General features: G+C 48.7%; 1 protein-coding gene across 3 annotated transcripts in view; it reads right to left on the bottom strand.

The window, feature by feature from the left end:
- lrp4 (low density lipoprotein receptor-related protein 4) overlaps window positions 1–14,887 on the bottom strand; it is a 57,128-nt gene that overhangs the window by 7,089 nt on the left and 35,152 nt on the right. For all 3 annotated transcript variants that reach the window (XM_053634370.1, XM_053634371.1, XM_053634372.1), the window contains exons 3-28: window positions 13,737–13,853; window positions 12,173–12,286; window positions 11,600–11,716; window positions 11,250–11,378; window positions 10,983–11,102; window positions 10,747–10,872; window positions 10,492–10,620; window positions 10,226–10,360; window positions 10,013–10,138; window positions 9,343–9,573; window positions 9,058–9,214; window positions 8,737–8,954; window positions 7,117–7,293; window positions 6,859–6,984; window positions 5,742–5,950; window positions 5,302–5,383; window positions 4,995–5,100; window positions 4,612–4,813; window positions 3,548–3,737; window positions 2,905–3,036; window positions 2,654–2,794; window positions 2,458–2,544; window positions 2,088–2,259; window positions 1,813–1,975; window positions 1,503–1,728; window positions 955–1,258 (exon numbers count right to left, since the gene is read on the bottom strand). In XM_053634370.1, coding sequence (XP_053490345.1) covers window positions 955–1,258; window positions 1,503–1,728; window positions 1,813–1,975; window positions 2,088–2,259; window positions 2,458–2,544; window positions 2,654–2,794; window positions 2,905–3,036; window positions 3,548–3,737; window positions 4,612–4,813; window positions 4,995–5,100; window positions 5,302–5,383; window positions 5,742–5,950; window positions 6,859–6,984; window positions 7,117–7,293; window positions 8,737–8,954; window positions 9,058–9,214; window positions 9,343–9,573; window positions 10,013–10,138; window positions 10,226–10,360; window positions 10,492–10,620; window positions 10,747–10,872; window positions 10,983–11,102; window positions 11,250–11,378; window positions 11,600–11,716; window positions 12,173–12,286; window positions 13,737–13,853 — 4,036 coding nt within the window. The remainder of the gene's footprint in view (window positions 1–954; window positions 1,259–1,502; window positions 1,729–1,812; window positions 1,976–2,087; window positions 2,260–2,457; window positions 2,545–2,653; window positions 2,795–2,904; window positions 3,037–3,547; window positions 3,738–4,611; window positions 4,814–4,994; window positions 5,101–5,301; window positions 5,384–5,741; window positions 5,951–6,858; window positions 6,985–7,116; window positions 7,294–8,736; window positions 8,955–9,057; window positions 9,215–9,342; window positions 9,574–10,012; window positions 10,139–10,225; window positions 10,361–10,491; window positions 10,621–10,746; window positions 10,873–10,982; window positions 11,103–11,249; window positions 11,379–11,599; window positions 11,717–12,172; window positions 12,287–13,736; window positions 13,854–14,887) is intronic.

Below are 14,887 nucleotides of genomic sequence, written 5' to 3'. Positions count from 1 at the left end.
CAAGTTAAACCAGTTTTTCAACAGGTTTGACTCACCAACCCAGGCTGAACTTCCATCCATCTCCTCAAATGTCCCCCATTCACACCTTAGCTGCCCGCTCCTTCACCACAAGATTGGGGCATGACAGCCACAGCCTGCCTCTTCTCAACAGCCGACAATGCAAAGGCAGCGGATGACATCGATACACATCCTACACCCAGGAAGACAGCATTACCACCACCATTACCCCATGCCCATATCTCCAACCACCCCCGTCATCACCATCACGACCAGCCAGATGAGGAAGTTGGCGAGGAAGGCCCGCTCTGTGGTAGGAACTGGACATGGTGGAAGACGTGGAGGAAGTGACTGAGAAGAGGATGAGAGGGAAGCTGAAAGCCATCATGGACAATCCTTCTCATCCTCTCTACGCTGAACTGAGGAGGCTCAGGAGCATGTGCCTCAAAACATCTGGGGGGTACTTTCATACCATCAGCCATCAGAATCCACAGTGCAACACTACCTCCTACTCCACCGACCGAGTCTCACAGAAACACACTCAAGTTAATTATCATTCCACAGATCTTGCACATGTATATATAAATACTAAGGATACTGCACATGTGTGTGTGTGTGTGTGTGTGTATATGTATATATATATACACACACACACACACACACACATACAAATAGAACTGTAACACATGTACATACACACAGCTCTGTTTTATTGTTTCTATTATTTTTATTGTATAGGTATTTATGAAAACTATTTTCTTTCTTTGATGTTACTCATCCTACTTGTGCTGCTGTGTCGACTTGAATTTCCCCTACAGGGGATCAATAAAGGTACATTTTATCTCTTTCTCTCTCTTTTCATTTCGGCTTTTCCCTAGTTCAGGGGTTGCCGCAGCGAATCAAAGGTACATTTTATCTAATCTTATCTAATCTTGTCTTGTCTTGCGTGACAAGTACCTGATGACATCCAGGGAGACGTCGGTGTAGTACAGTTTGCCCTGGACGCTGTCGTAGTCGAGCGAGATGACGTTGTGCAGCTCGGGGACGGGGACGTGGACGTCCGTGTGGTCGCTGGTGTCCAGCGAGATGCGGCGCACGCTGACGCGGTTGGAGAAGAGCAGGTAGGACTCGGGAACGTCGTCACATGACCTGCCATCGCTCTTCAGGACGACGCCTGTAGGGCAAGCGCACGACGTGCCGTTCGGTCGCGGCAGACACAGGTGGGTACAGCCGCCGTTATTCCGACCACAACGATTAAAACCTGATGGAAACACAAGGCTTTAATAACTCTAATAATAACAAGAACACTTTTATACATTTACACCGGTTTTACAGAAACATATTACGCCGAGAGACTCCCAGAGGCATTTTAATTTGTATCTAAGTATGTAGGTGATTACTGCTAATACAAAGCTCTAAATATTTCCCGCTGGATTAAGCGTGCTATAGAAATCATAATTACGATTAATATTCAAGTTCGGCGCATGAATTAAACCAAATCTTACCCATAGGCCTGTCTCTGTCCATGGCCTGGATGTCCATGAGTCCGGGCAGGTTGGAGCGGACGGTGATGATGTTGTCTCCTGTGGTTTTGTCGGCTCTCTGGATGCTGCGACTCTGCCAGTCGGTCCAGTAGATGTGCGGCCCGAGTGTGGTGAGGCCGTACGGGTGCTGAACCGGAGAAACCAGCGTCCGGCGGTTAGAGCCACTCAGATCGGCCGCTTCGATTCGCTAGGAGACGGAAGAGCCATCACTCATTTCAATTCAATTATCAATCTACTCGTCGTTCAAGCTCTGCCTCCCCATCCCCCTTACCTCTGTGTGGGCGTCGGCCCAGAGCAGCTGTGACCCAGCCTTGTCTATGGCGAGTCCGTTCGGCCAGCCCAGATTGTTATTGATCAGAACTACACGGTCGGATCCGTCCATCGCTGCTCGCTCCAGCTTGGCGTGTTCTCCCCAGTCTGTCCAGTACATGTAGCTAAAAACAGCGACGAGACACAGGGGTCGTGTTCACGATAAACTGTAATATATCTGCGGCCCGATCGGGTTTATCAGACTGATACTAATACGAGATCCCCGATCTGATTTACCCCATTTCGTGATAGAGCGCGATGGCACGTGGGCTGTCCAGGTTCCTCCACACCAGAACTTTCCGCATGGAGCCGTTCAGATTGGCCACTTCGATGCGGTTGGTTCCCGTATCTGTCCAGTAGATTTTCCTTCCTACGGAGTCTACAGCAAGACCGTCGGTCGTCATCAGACCTAAACACAGGACAGGAAATGAACCCAGGCGAGGTTTTAATGTTCCCTCAGCTTGCCCTGGCCTGAATCAATACTTCATCAGCTCATGTGAGGAGCGTTAAGGTGGCGCCAGATTAGCCGCTTTGACCCGAAACACTGAAAAACACAAAAACCTCGCACGATAGCTAGTGAGAACATGACAGAACATGAGCTCCTTACCCGTGGAAACAACGTCCTCGTGTCCCGAGCCGTTCATGTTGGCTCTGCTGATCTTCTTCAGAGTGCTGTCTGACCAATACACTTTACCTACACACACACACACACACACACAGCAGGACGTCACCTCCCGTTACGTCACTGAACGACATTCAGTTCTGGGAATCGGTAGCTAGGGGGTAATGAGAATGGGACGTACCCTCTCGGGGATCCACGCCGATGGCGATGGTGTTCTTCATGGACCCGTTAACCGCCAAAACCACGTCGGCAAAATACGGGATGTCAAGAGAAACCATCCGGATATCTGTCCTCCGTGCGAAGATCAGGAAACTGTTCATTCCTGTCACGCAAGGCGGTGAATAATTATGGGATAAACCGCAGTGTGTAGTAGCAGTAAGGTTTCTTCATGCCTTGTTTACGGTGTCACGTATAATAGAAACAGGGTCTTACCTGGAGTGCAGGTTTTTCCATCCGCCTGTAGGTTGATTCCAGTAGGACAAGCACAGCTGGAGCCTTTAGGAGCAGGAGCCAATAAGCACAGATGACTGCAGCCGCCATTATTCACCGAGCATGCAGTGTGGACTGGAGAGGGAAAAGCACATAAATAAATAAATAAATAAATAAAATACAAAAATACAGACAACTTGTGGACTTTTTAAACTTTTTAAATGATTTCTAGGTGGTTTTTTTGTGTTTTTTTTAAATTTCTGACCCATGTGGAGGACAGTACCGCCACACGAGAAGAACAGAAACTTCTAAAGCAGGAAAGGGGATTCGATCCAGGTCTTTTCCTGGAGATTAGTTACACGGAGGATCACTTAATCCCGATTTCTGAAAAGAAACGACACCCAACACCACAAAAGAGACACATTCCTGTCGTCGCGACCGCCGCGAGGCGCTGAGGTCACTGTTACGCTCGTCTGAACGGAGGAACACACACAGATACACAACCCTAACACTGGGAAACGGTGTCGACTTCAGTGGCTTCCTGGTTCTCCTCGTACGTATAACATGGAGAAGAGGTGATAACATGACTAATGTCAATGTTTATTCGAGTCTTGACTCTGGAGATCATCGTTTCAGCGATTCTTACCGGCTTCTCTGTGTCTGTGGAACATGTGGATGTCCATGAGGTTCTCCAGATTGTCCGCTAACGTGCTTCGTCCCAACCCGGTCAGTTTGTCGGCGCTTTCGATGCTCTTGGACTGCCAGTCTGTCCAGTAGATCTTCTCTTCATGTAGCGTGAGGCCAAACGGATGGGGCAGCTGGCTGCCAATCAGCACCTTCAAACATTACGGAAAATAAAAAAATTAACATTTGCTCAAGTAGAATGTATAGGTTTTGATTTAATTTTTCCCTCAAAGCACTCAACTTACAACACAAAGCGATTCCACAAAATACAGCACGTTTCATATCCAATCATGTAGGGGTGTAACGGCGCGCTCTGCTCGAGTCGATTCACCATGCTGGCGTCGAGAGGTCTCGGAATATTTTGAACAAAAATTTCGACGCGGAAAAATGATGACTGAAAAGACTCGTTTTTTTATTTCTGAATCATAAACAACGTAAAACGGTGTGAAATTTCTATCTGTGTAAAACGAAACAAAATCAACGTTTGCTGTGAACAGAGGTTTAATATTATAAACAAAATGTTCTACAAGTTCAGCGCGATTCTAAATTCACCTAAAAATGCGATCTACTAAACACAAAGTCTCAGTCCGGGGAAAATCCAAACATCGACTGGAACATGATGAGCTCTGGAGCAGCGACAGCGAGGCATCTGAAGGTATTTTAGAGCTCCAAAGTCGGCTAAAATGCCCGTTTTTCAGTGACCTCGTTCTGGGGCACCGTAGATCACAGCGCGACGGGGATGATGTCGTTTCAAAGCTACCGAAGAGCTCTTTTTGACGGTTCACGTGACCGTATAAGCTATAACATGTGTTGGTCGTTGCGATCCGGAGTTATCGGGCCCGGTGTACTCTCTATGTAGTTTAACTCTATGTTATTAACCGGATGCTAATCCACGTGAATCGCACGCTCCCAACATCAAAATACACTCCTACTAACGTGAGAAAAATGCGTCCGAAACGGGTCTGTCTCCCGTTTTTACACAAAAAACACATCACTATTTTACGCTAGGCTTATCTCGTACTCTACCTGTCTGTCTGAGCCGTCGAAGTTGCCGAACTCGACCGTCTTCATGCCGGCGTCGGCCCAGTAAAGCCGCTGCGTCTCGTAATCGATTGCTAGTCCGTTGGGCCACGTCAGGTTGGTGGAGATGATAACGGCGCGATTGGACGCGTCCATTCCGGCTCGCTCGATTTTAGGGTTTGCTCCCCAATCCGTCCAGTACATGAACCTGGCGGAAGAAAACGAGTTTTTATTTATATTTATATAAATAAAGGGCTGGGCGATACAATGATATAATACCAATACCGTGATATAGTGTGATGAGATATTTATATATTAATAATTACAAACTGACTGGAAGCACCTGACATCTTTAAAATTCTTTAACAAACACAGTTCAGTGCCCTCACCCTCCGATAGGATCCACCACAATATCTCGAGGTCGATCCAGATTTTCCCAGATGAGCACCGTGCGCATGCTGCCGTCCGTGTTGGACACTTCAATGCGATCTGTACCTGATCGACACGCGGGAAACACAAACACCAGACCATCTGAATATTCCAGTCACAACATTAGAGTGAAAAGCTGCGTTTCAAACTAACGACGCTCGAATCCTCCATGATCTGGTGATACGGATGATCCGAGCTGAAGTTTAGGGTATGGATGGAGTTTATATCAGGAGGTTGGGAGGTCAAAGCCCGGCATTGTGCGAGTACCTGCATCAGTCCAGTAGAGCTTGTGTGTGAGCCAGTCAAGAGCCAGACCTGCAGGGCTTTCCAGACTGGTGTCCACCACAACCTGAGAAGGAAAGCAGAAAGAGGGGGAAAAAAGAGAAGAAAAGGATAAGCAGGTGGACAGGAAAATCTTGCAGTAACACACAAATATAAAAAAAGAGAAAATTTCAGAAATATGCACGCTGCACTTCTGCATTTCTTACAGCAGGGGGCAGCGTTTTATAATCTTCACTACAGCATTAGCAGCAACACCAGGTAAAGTGCCACCACAGTTACACTTAACTCAAACCCTATTCATTCTGTCTCTCTCCCTCACACTCACAATTCCTATATAGGTGAATCTGAAGATTTAAACACGTTACCTTAACCATAGCATCTTTTTTATGTAAAGGAAAGTATCAGGGAAGCAAACTGTCACTAACTTCCTGTCCCGATCCGTTCCACAGTGCGCGGTTGATGGAGTCGGTGGTGACGTCGGTCCAGTAAATTTTTTCGTCTTCGGCGTCCCAGTCGAGCGCCACGGCGTTACGAACGTCCGCCAGCGGGACGACGTCGTCCGATTTGTCCTCGGTGTCGAAGCTGATTCGACGGATGTCCGTCCTTCGGGCAAAAAGCAGGAACTTGTCAAGACCTGATTAAAGACCAAGAGGTCCCCTGTGAGCGCTTCAAGACACGAGCAGCAACAATTGCCATAGCAAACAGCACAAAAACCATTTCACTGCAAAAAAGCACCAGCCAAGAAAAGAAACAAACCAACAAACAAACAAGTCGTACTGCTGATCCACGTCAATAAAACACAATCTAGACGCGCGGACATGTTTAACAGCTAACGAGGGATTTTTGACGATTTGATTCGCGATAAACAAACCTCATGTTTATTTTATAGATACAGTTTAGTACCAAAAATCATACCACACTACGATACGATACCCAAGCTCTTCATTTCCCTTAGAGGTGGACCGGTTCCGGTTCAGATAAATAAAATCCACACTGATAGTTTCCCACGGAGCGGCTGAGAAGGGTTACACGGTACAAGAGCGGCCTCTAGAGGCGAAATAAAAACTAATCGCCGGCACATTTTGTTGTGCTATTTGAAGTGTTTTTAGATTCATTTTGGACGTCTAATTTTTATTTGTATTCAGAGTGTTATGTTTCGGTTCAGTTTGGTCGTGTATCTTCTTTTTACTTTCGTATTCATTAATAGTTCATTTATGTAAATAAATAATGCACTTATTTCACCGAACAAAAGTACTGGATGTTTTTTCACGGTACGGTCAGTATTATTTTCTATATTTTTTATAATTACCTTTTATTTTCGTAATAAAGCCCGAGCTCTAATGTCCGCTAATCGCCTGGATCGATTCCAAATCACGCTCAAACAGACCGCAAATGTTTAAGCATATAATAAATATATTTAATAACGATCTTGAATGTCATGTAGCTGATGATGAATTTGTGGGTGTTTTTGTTTGGTGTAACGACTGATCGGGTGAAATCAAGGCTTAATACGTAGTTAATAGTTAAAAACGTGACGCTCACTCAGGGCGCAGTTATGCTGGGCCACTTTCTTGAAGCCGGTGGGACAGGCGCATGAGTAAGCCTTGCTGTTTGGGAGGCACAGGTGACTGCAGCCGCCGTTATTGGAGCCGCAGCGATTACGTCCGCCTGGAGAGAGAGAGAGAGAGAGAGAGGGAGAGGGAGAGAGAACATTAGAGTAGATGGGTTCTGTAAGCCGAGTTAAACCCCGTACTCCTTTCCTTTGCTCCGGACATCCAACCCCGTGCCCGTGGGTCTCACCTGCAGGCTGTCTCTGCGGGTGCAGCGTGTGGATGTCCATGGGGAAGTGCAGTTTGTTGCGGATGATTTCCTGGTTCTTGCCTGTGAACTTATTGGCGCTGTTGATGCTCTTGGTGTGCCAGTCGGTCCAGTACAGACTGTCCTCGAACACCGTGATGGCAAACGGGTGCGGGAGACCTGACACAGATGAGATAGACGAACGTGAAAAAAGGGAAACGAAGCGGTGGGAAAGAGGAAACGAAGGACGTGTGTGTGTGTGTGATTGGGAATAAATTAAGGTGGGGGCTCCTTAAAATATAAACGGCATTGTCTGACCTTCTCTAGCGCACCGAGGGAATTCTATCCACACAAGAGCACGGAGAACCAACGTGGGGTTTAATTCCTGAACACCATTTCTTCACGGCTTTGATTCAGTCATAACTGAATGTGAGAAAATGTGCAAAGAGCTTAAAGTAAGCGTGAAAGCACCCTTCTCTCTCTCTCTCTCCTCCATCCAGGTGGGCCACGGCGCGCCTGACTTTTACGATCTTATCCATCAGGAATGTGACGCATGGACGGACCTGAACTCTCCCGCTCCTCTTTTCTCGGCGTGTCCTCGCGTTTCTGCAGGTGTGCACTCGTTTCTTATCCTGCCATCACTCTGCCCTGACATTTTTCACTCCTCTGTGGAAACAGCTGTAAAGGCAGCTGCAGGAAAGAAGGCTCGTGCACACAGGTGTGTTATACCTAATCAGGAGCAGAAACTCCGCCCCTCTTTCGTGCATCAGCTCCACCCCTTCATGACCAAGTTCTCAGCATGCACATTCCTGCTGTGTAGCGTTAATATGGTTTCTATGTCTATGCTGCCACACACACACACACACACACACACACACACACACACACACACACACTCTACTGGTAATGTGGCTAAACTTTAAGACCTGACCCCTATATTGCAAAACCAGGCAGTTTAAAGACCCCATGCTTTTCCACTAACGAAGCATGCATTACGTCTGTGTGTGTGTGTGTGTGTGTGTGTGTATTATATGGAATGTGTCTAGACTTCCCTGTGGGATTCCTGAATGAAAACACGCTAAATGCCACAAACATGGAGTACAGTCTAGGAAAATCTCGAGCTGACGCAGATTTAATTTCCTCTTTTCTTTTTTTTTGACCAACATTATTAAGTGGATTTTTGTGTTAAGTTGGATAACCCGAGTCTGCAGGACCATGTGTGTGTGTGTGTGTGTGTGTGTGTGTGTGTGTGTGTGTGTGTCTCTCTTCCAATTTGATTACAGATGAAGGGTCATCCAGGGCACAAAGCAAAAAACAAAGAGTCAGTGTGCGCCTGTACGGTTTTAATTCATGTCCGACGAGCTATTTATTCCACTTCCCTTCGATATAATCTTCCGTCTGTTCCATATTTTTATTACTCTTAACCGACCGGCTCCCGAAATAACTTCGAATATTCAGCGAGAACGTTCGAAGGAGGAAGGGAGGGGGGGAGGGGGGGCCTTTCTCGGCGACGTTAACAACTTTCCCGCGCAGTTAAGAGAAATAATAAGACTATAGACTACAAAGCTCCGCCCCCGGGATCTTTAAACGGACGTAAAGGTTACGGGTTTTGCGCAAGCATGCCTTGGCTGATGACGGCTTTGCGGTTTTTCCCGTCCAGATCGGCTCTCTCGATCACGTGGTGCTTGGCGTCCACCCAGTACATGCGATGGCCGGCGTAGTCGATGGTGAGTCCGTTCGGCCAGAACAGGTTGGTATCGGCGATGATCTTGCGTCCCGAGCCGTCCATGTTAGCGTACTCGATCCTTGGAGTGTTTCCCCAGTCTGTCCAGTAAATCTTCCTGGGGGGGGGAGAGGAGAGGAGAGGTAAACACAGTGGCACAGGTCGTTAAATCGTAAACGGTGAACCGGTGGTTCAGCGTGTGCGTGTCTCATGGGTTTTACCCTTCGATGGGGTGCAGGGCAATAGCGCGGGGTTTCTCCATACTCTCCCAGATCAGCACTTTGCGGTGTGAGCCGTCAAGGTTGGCTACCTCGATACGTGACGTCCCCGAGTCAGTCCAGTAGAGCTTATCGTGGATCCAGTCTATCGCCAGACCGCCTGTAACGATAAAGAGACCCACATATATATAAATAACACGTGGAAGTCAGCAAAGCTTTAAAAGTTCTGTAATAAACGTCCTGCAAAACAAGAGCAGAAATAAATATTTGCGCAGATTCTGTACGTACCTGGACTCTCCAGGCCGGTGGACACCACCTCCTCCACGTTGCTGCCGTTCAGGTTGGCTTTCATGATGCGGTCGAGCGTGACGTCGGACCAGAACACCAGCTCCATGCTGTGGTGGAAGTCGAGCGCGATGGCGTTCTCCAGATTGTTCAGCAGCAGCGTGTACTCGGAGCGGTGAGGCAGAACCTGACGGATATCGATCCGATTCGCAAACAGCAGCACCGGCTCTGGGCCTGAAGGAACACACGAATCGACCGTCTTCACGGATTGGCAGACAGACTTTAAGATCAACTTTAATAGGAACACCTGGACCCCTGCTCATTAACGCCACCATCCAATCGGGTGAGGCGGTGCAGTGCAGATACAGGTCAAGTATTTGGGTGTGTGTGTACGGTCATCTGAATGACAGCATGGTCTACACTAAGTTAAAATAACCACTCTTTACAATCGCGGTGTACGGAAGAGCATTCGGAAACGCAGCATGGGGAATCCTGAGGGGGAGGGGCTCTGAGGCCACGGGTCGTGCAATCAGGGAAGAGCGATAAAACATATCGAATCAAAGGGATTCTTTTCCAGGGTTAAGAAACATCGCAGACGCCCATTCTTACTCAAAAAAAAGAAATAAAGAGAAATAAAAATAGAATTGAAGGTGTAGAATTGTGTTAAACTCACCCAGAGCTTTACAGCTGCGCTTGTCAGGTCTGAGCTCGTAACCCTGAACGCACCAGCACTGGAAGCCCCCCTCTGTGTTGGTACAGCCCTGACTGCAGTAACCTTCCTCAGCACACTCGTCCACATCTGGAACAGTCCAAACCATCAGAAACGGGGTTTACTTCAGCAAACAGCTCTTTGTAGATAAATAAAGACAGGATTTTGTCTCCTCACCTTGGCAGGTCTTGCCATCCTCTCTGAGTCTGTATCCGGTGTGGCAGCTGCACTGAACCAAACCTCGAGACATCTGACACTTCTGAGAGCAGCCGCCGTTCCCTACGTTACAGTTCCCCTCGGTCGCCCGGGGTCCTACACACACACACACACACACACACACACATACACACACACACACACACACACACACCAGCTATCAGCTACCAGATATCCAGCTTACTCCAGCTCACACTGTGGAATGAACGTGTCTCCAGTGTTCTTACGGCATTCCTGGTGTGGATGTTCGTCTGTTCCGTCTCCGCAGTCGTTGACGTCGTTACACACTTTGCGCTGGCCGATGCAGCGACCGGTTCCGCACTGGAACTGATCAGACGCACAGGAAGGAGACGAACCTGCGGACCGGGAGGGGTTTGGTAATAGGAAGAGGAAGAGTTTCATTTACTGTAGTTAGTGTGTGTGTGTGTGTGTGTGTGTGTGTGTGTGTGTGTGTGTGTGTGTGTGTGTGTGTGCGCACGTACCATTTTTGTCACAGCCCTCTTCATCACTCCCGTCAGTGCAGTCATCCTCACCATCACATCTCCATGACAACCGCACACAGCGACCGGATGCACAACGGAACTGTTCAGCCATACACACAGGTACAGCTAGGGAGACACAAACACACACACACACGCACGCACTGTTAACACACACACACACACACACGAGCACATCCGATATTTATCTCTCTCTTTATACACACACACACACTTACTGCAGTTGTTCTCGTCTGATTGGTCGTCGCAGTCAAACTCTCCATCACATCTCCATCCGGCATTGACGCACATCCCACTGCTGCACATGAACTCGGCCGAGCGACACGGCTGGTGAGAGGCTGCGCAACACACACACACACACACACACACACACACACACACACACACACACACTCTCATCTTACCTAAATCTAACTCCAACCTTAACCTCAGTAAAAGGAAACATTCTGCTCTCCCTGTGAGGAGCAGCTACGAGGCGTCCTTACAGCAGTCGGATTCGTCGGACCAGTCTCCGCAGTCGTCGTCTCCGTCGCAGTGGTAAATGTCCAGGATGCAGCGACCGTACGCGCACTGGAACTCCTCCACGCTGCATGTAGCGGCCATGACGTCTGCAGCTACACACACACACACACACACGCGCATCTTTTTATAATATGCACTTGTGACAGCTGGTTAAAGAACATCCTATTAACACACAAATACACACACACACACACACACACACACACACAGCTGCCACGCTGTCTATAAACAAGAATGAGGTGGGACACGGCAGCTCTGATTACAAGTTCTATATACCTCTCTCTTACACACACACACACACACACACACTTACGGCAGTTCTCCTCATCCGTCCCGTCTTTACAGTCTGTGTCTCCATCGCAGTACCAGTGCTCAGCTATACAGCTCCCATCAGAGCAGCGGAATTCCTTATCAGAACACTTTCTCAAGTCTGCACACACACACACACACACACACACACACACACACACACGGTTAACACAATAAAAGTAGAAGAACTGAACGCACACCCAAATCCAGAGACCCCCGAGAGCACGTGAGTGGAACCGCGCTGAAGCAAACAACAACAAATACGTCTGAACAACGCAATCCTCCTGAGAGAACCAGGAAGTGTTTCCTACATTAAGTTTGGAAATGAAGTGTGTACATATATATATAAGCTGGGGGTGGGGCACTTCAGATTGTAGAGAGCGTTTGATTGGACAGAAACGATGGCATCAGAATTGTTGACCCTATTGGTGGTAGAGAAACACTGGAGTGTAACTTTTAAATGGATTAAACAGCTAGGATCTGAACAGCGACTTGTGTCCTGCTCTTAACTTAACACACACACACACACACACACACACACACACACACAGTGTATTAGAGACTGTGAGAAACTCACCACACTGTTCATCGCTGTTGTCTCCACAGTCGTTGTCTCCGTCGCAGTGCCACAGGCTGCGGATGCAGTACCCATTCTGACAGTGAAACTCGTCCTCCTCACACTCCCTGGGAGCTACACACACACACACACACACACAGACACAGACACGGATGACCCTCCATGGTCCGTTAAGGTGGTCCATGAGAGTTGAGGGGATATACATGGACATGTACAGTGTGTACACACACACACACACAACACACACATTTCAATTCATGAGGAATTTCTCGTTTCCTCTTCCTTCATGTTTTTCCTAGAAGGATAAAGAGGGGGTGTCGAGAGAGGTAAAATGGGGTAAACTCATCTGGACCCCCCCACCCCCAATGTCCCCCACGCCCTTGCCTGGAGGTGTTGTGGGACATGAGCGGGGCGTGACCTTTGACTTTTAGTGTGTTTGTAGAGCGCAAGCGTTAGGGCAGGAATGAAGAGAGGAGCAGATGGATCAGGAGTAGGAATGGAGAAAGAGAAAAACGTGTTTGGTTGGTCTGGAAATTGGCCTCCTTTGCTGTTATAAAATCCTGCCCTCTTCTCGGGGAAGCCAGGAAAAAGAAAACAGCGCCTAAGAGTAATTCAATAAAGCACGGTTCACTCAGACGAGGGGCACGCACGGGAATCTTTATCCGTTTATATCTGCCCTTACATTAAATGTCCTGTGCTCTCTCAGTCTCACACACACACACACACACACACACTCTTGCTGATCAAGCTAGATGAAATTAGACTGAATTTAAAAGATCGAGAGAGAGAGGAGGGGGGGGGCTTTAAATAATAAAGGCAAAGGGGGAGATGTGATTTACGAGGCATTGAAATAAAAAATTCATAAATCTCTCGCAGTCCGGCGGCTTTTACAGGGAAAAGGGGGGCGGAGCAAGGCACTCGAGTGTCTACACGTCGAATTCAGGAAATATAGGTCAGACGTGAGCACGTGCTCTACCCCCCCCACCTTCCTCACCCCCCACAGCCTTTAAGACTTTTCATTTTGAGATTATGTGGTACCGAAAGTGGGCAAAGAGCTGACCACGACACACACACACACACGCACACACAATAAAGCCCATATCCATCTACCGCTACCATCTTTTATCTAAACGGTCACAGATTAGTAACACATGCAAAAGGTTTTAGCAATAAGAAGTAGGCGGGGCATGACACAATATGGAAAAGCTCGCCGAATCTCAAGCCACAGCTTTTGTGTCATTTCCTCCTCTACGTGCACACGTCACTTCACCCCGGTCAGAGCTTCCCGACGACACGCTGATGAAGATCAGCCGTCACTCGGAATCGCGCGGCACGTGCAGCCGGAGGCGCTCAGAGGAAGGTCAAAGGACAAACCCCAAATATCCCTTACGTCAGGTGGAATTTGCAAGAAAAACCTGATCTCTTACCCCCGTTCTGTGCTTTCCACACGTCGAGCCCCGAGGAGACCAAACCGACCGATGGTTCGGATTTTCACCAGTTTAAAAAAAGAATATATATATATATATATACACGTAAATAAATATAAATATATTTATACACTCACGGCAGTCCTGCTCGTCTGAATCGTCCTCGCAGTCGTTGTCTCCGTCACACACCCACGAGCGGCGGATACACTTCCCGTTATCACAGTGGAAGTCCAGAGGAGAGCACGTGGGCAGCACTGCAAAAATGTAAACACACACACACACAGATTAGAAGGACACACACACACCCCTTTTATAGCACTGAGCTCCATGTCTTTAATATCATTTGGGCAGCGAATCTGGAGACTTTTTTGCAGGACCCTGACAGGTTTAGTTCGGGTCCTGCTGCCCTGTACATCATGTCCGATCCCGCTGCTCTGCTGAAACTCCCGTTAACATCGCCAATACGCGATACGCAGGAGCTTTAAATCGTGTCGACCCGGCTGATTTAGAGTCTCCGTGGACCTGCGAGAGATTCGTGCTGGCGTATGAAAGTCTACACGCGGGGGCTCGGGCACGTCTCGCTGACGGCGGTCTCGCGCTGACCCGAGCCGCTACGGCAGCCAGTTCCCTCGGGGATCTGTAAACAACAACAATCTCAACGGGAACACGTTTTCTTTTCATACGCTTGATACGTTGAGGCGTGTAGAGGGATGACCTGGTAACGTTTTACACACAGATGCGTTCTACAGCGCGATCATTAAAGTTAAAACGCCTCAGAACGGGTTCCTATCGAGCGCGAGTCACTCCTCTGCTCACAGTATTACGGATTGCGCGCCATATTCTGCTCGCGGTATTACAAACTGCACGCCATATTCTGCTCGCGGTGTTACGGACCACTCGAGGTGTTACGGACCGCTCGCGGTGTTACGGACCGCGCGAGGTGTTACGGACCGCGCGAGGTGTTACGGACCGCGCGAGGTGTTACGGACCGCGCGAGGTGTTACGGACCGCTCGCGGTGTTACGGACCGCTCGCGGTGTTACGGACCGCTCGAGGTGTTACGGACCGCTCGAGGCGTTACGGACAGCGCGCGGCGTTACGGACCGCGCGAGGCGTTACGGAAAGCGCGCGGCGTTACGGAAAGCGCGCGGCGTTACGGACCGCGCGAGGCGTTACGGAAAGCGCGCGGCGTTACGGACAGCGCGCGGCGTTACGGACCGCTCGAGGCGTTACGGACCGCGCGCGGCGTTACGGACAGCGCGCGGCGTTACGGACAGCGCGCGGCGTTA

Source organism: Ictalurus furcatus, chromosome 10 (genome assembly GCF_023375685.1).
Source record: "Ictalurus furcatus strain D&B chromosome 10, Billie_1.0, whole genome shotgun sequence".
In the NCBI taxonomy this organism is placed as follows: Eukaryota; Metazoa; Chordata; class Actinopteri; order Siluriformes; family Ictaluridae; genus Ictalurus; species Ictalurus furcatus.
This window is presented reverse-complemented; position numbering and strand designations above follow the sequence as displayed.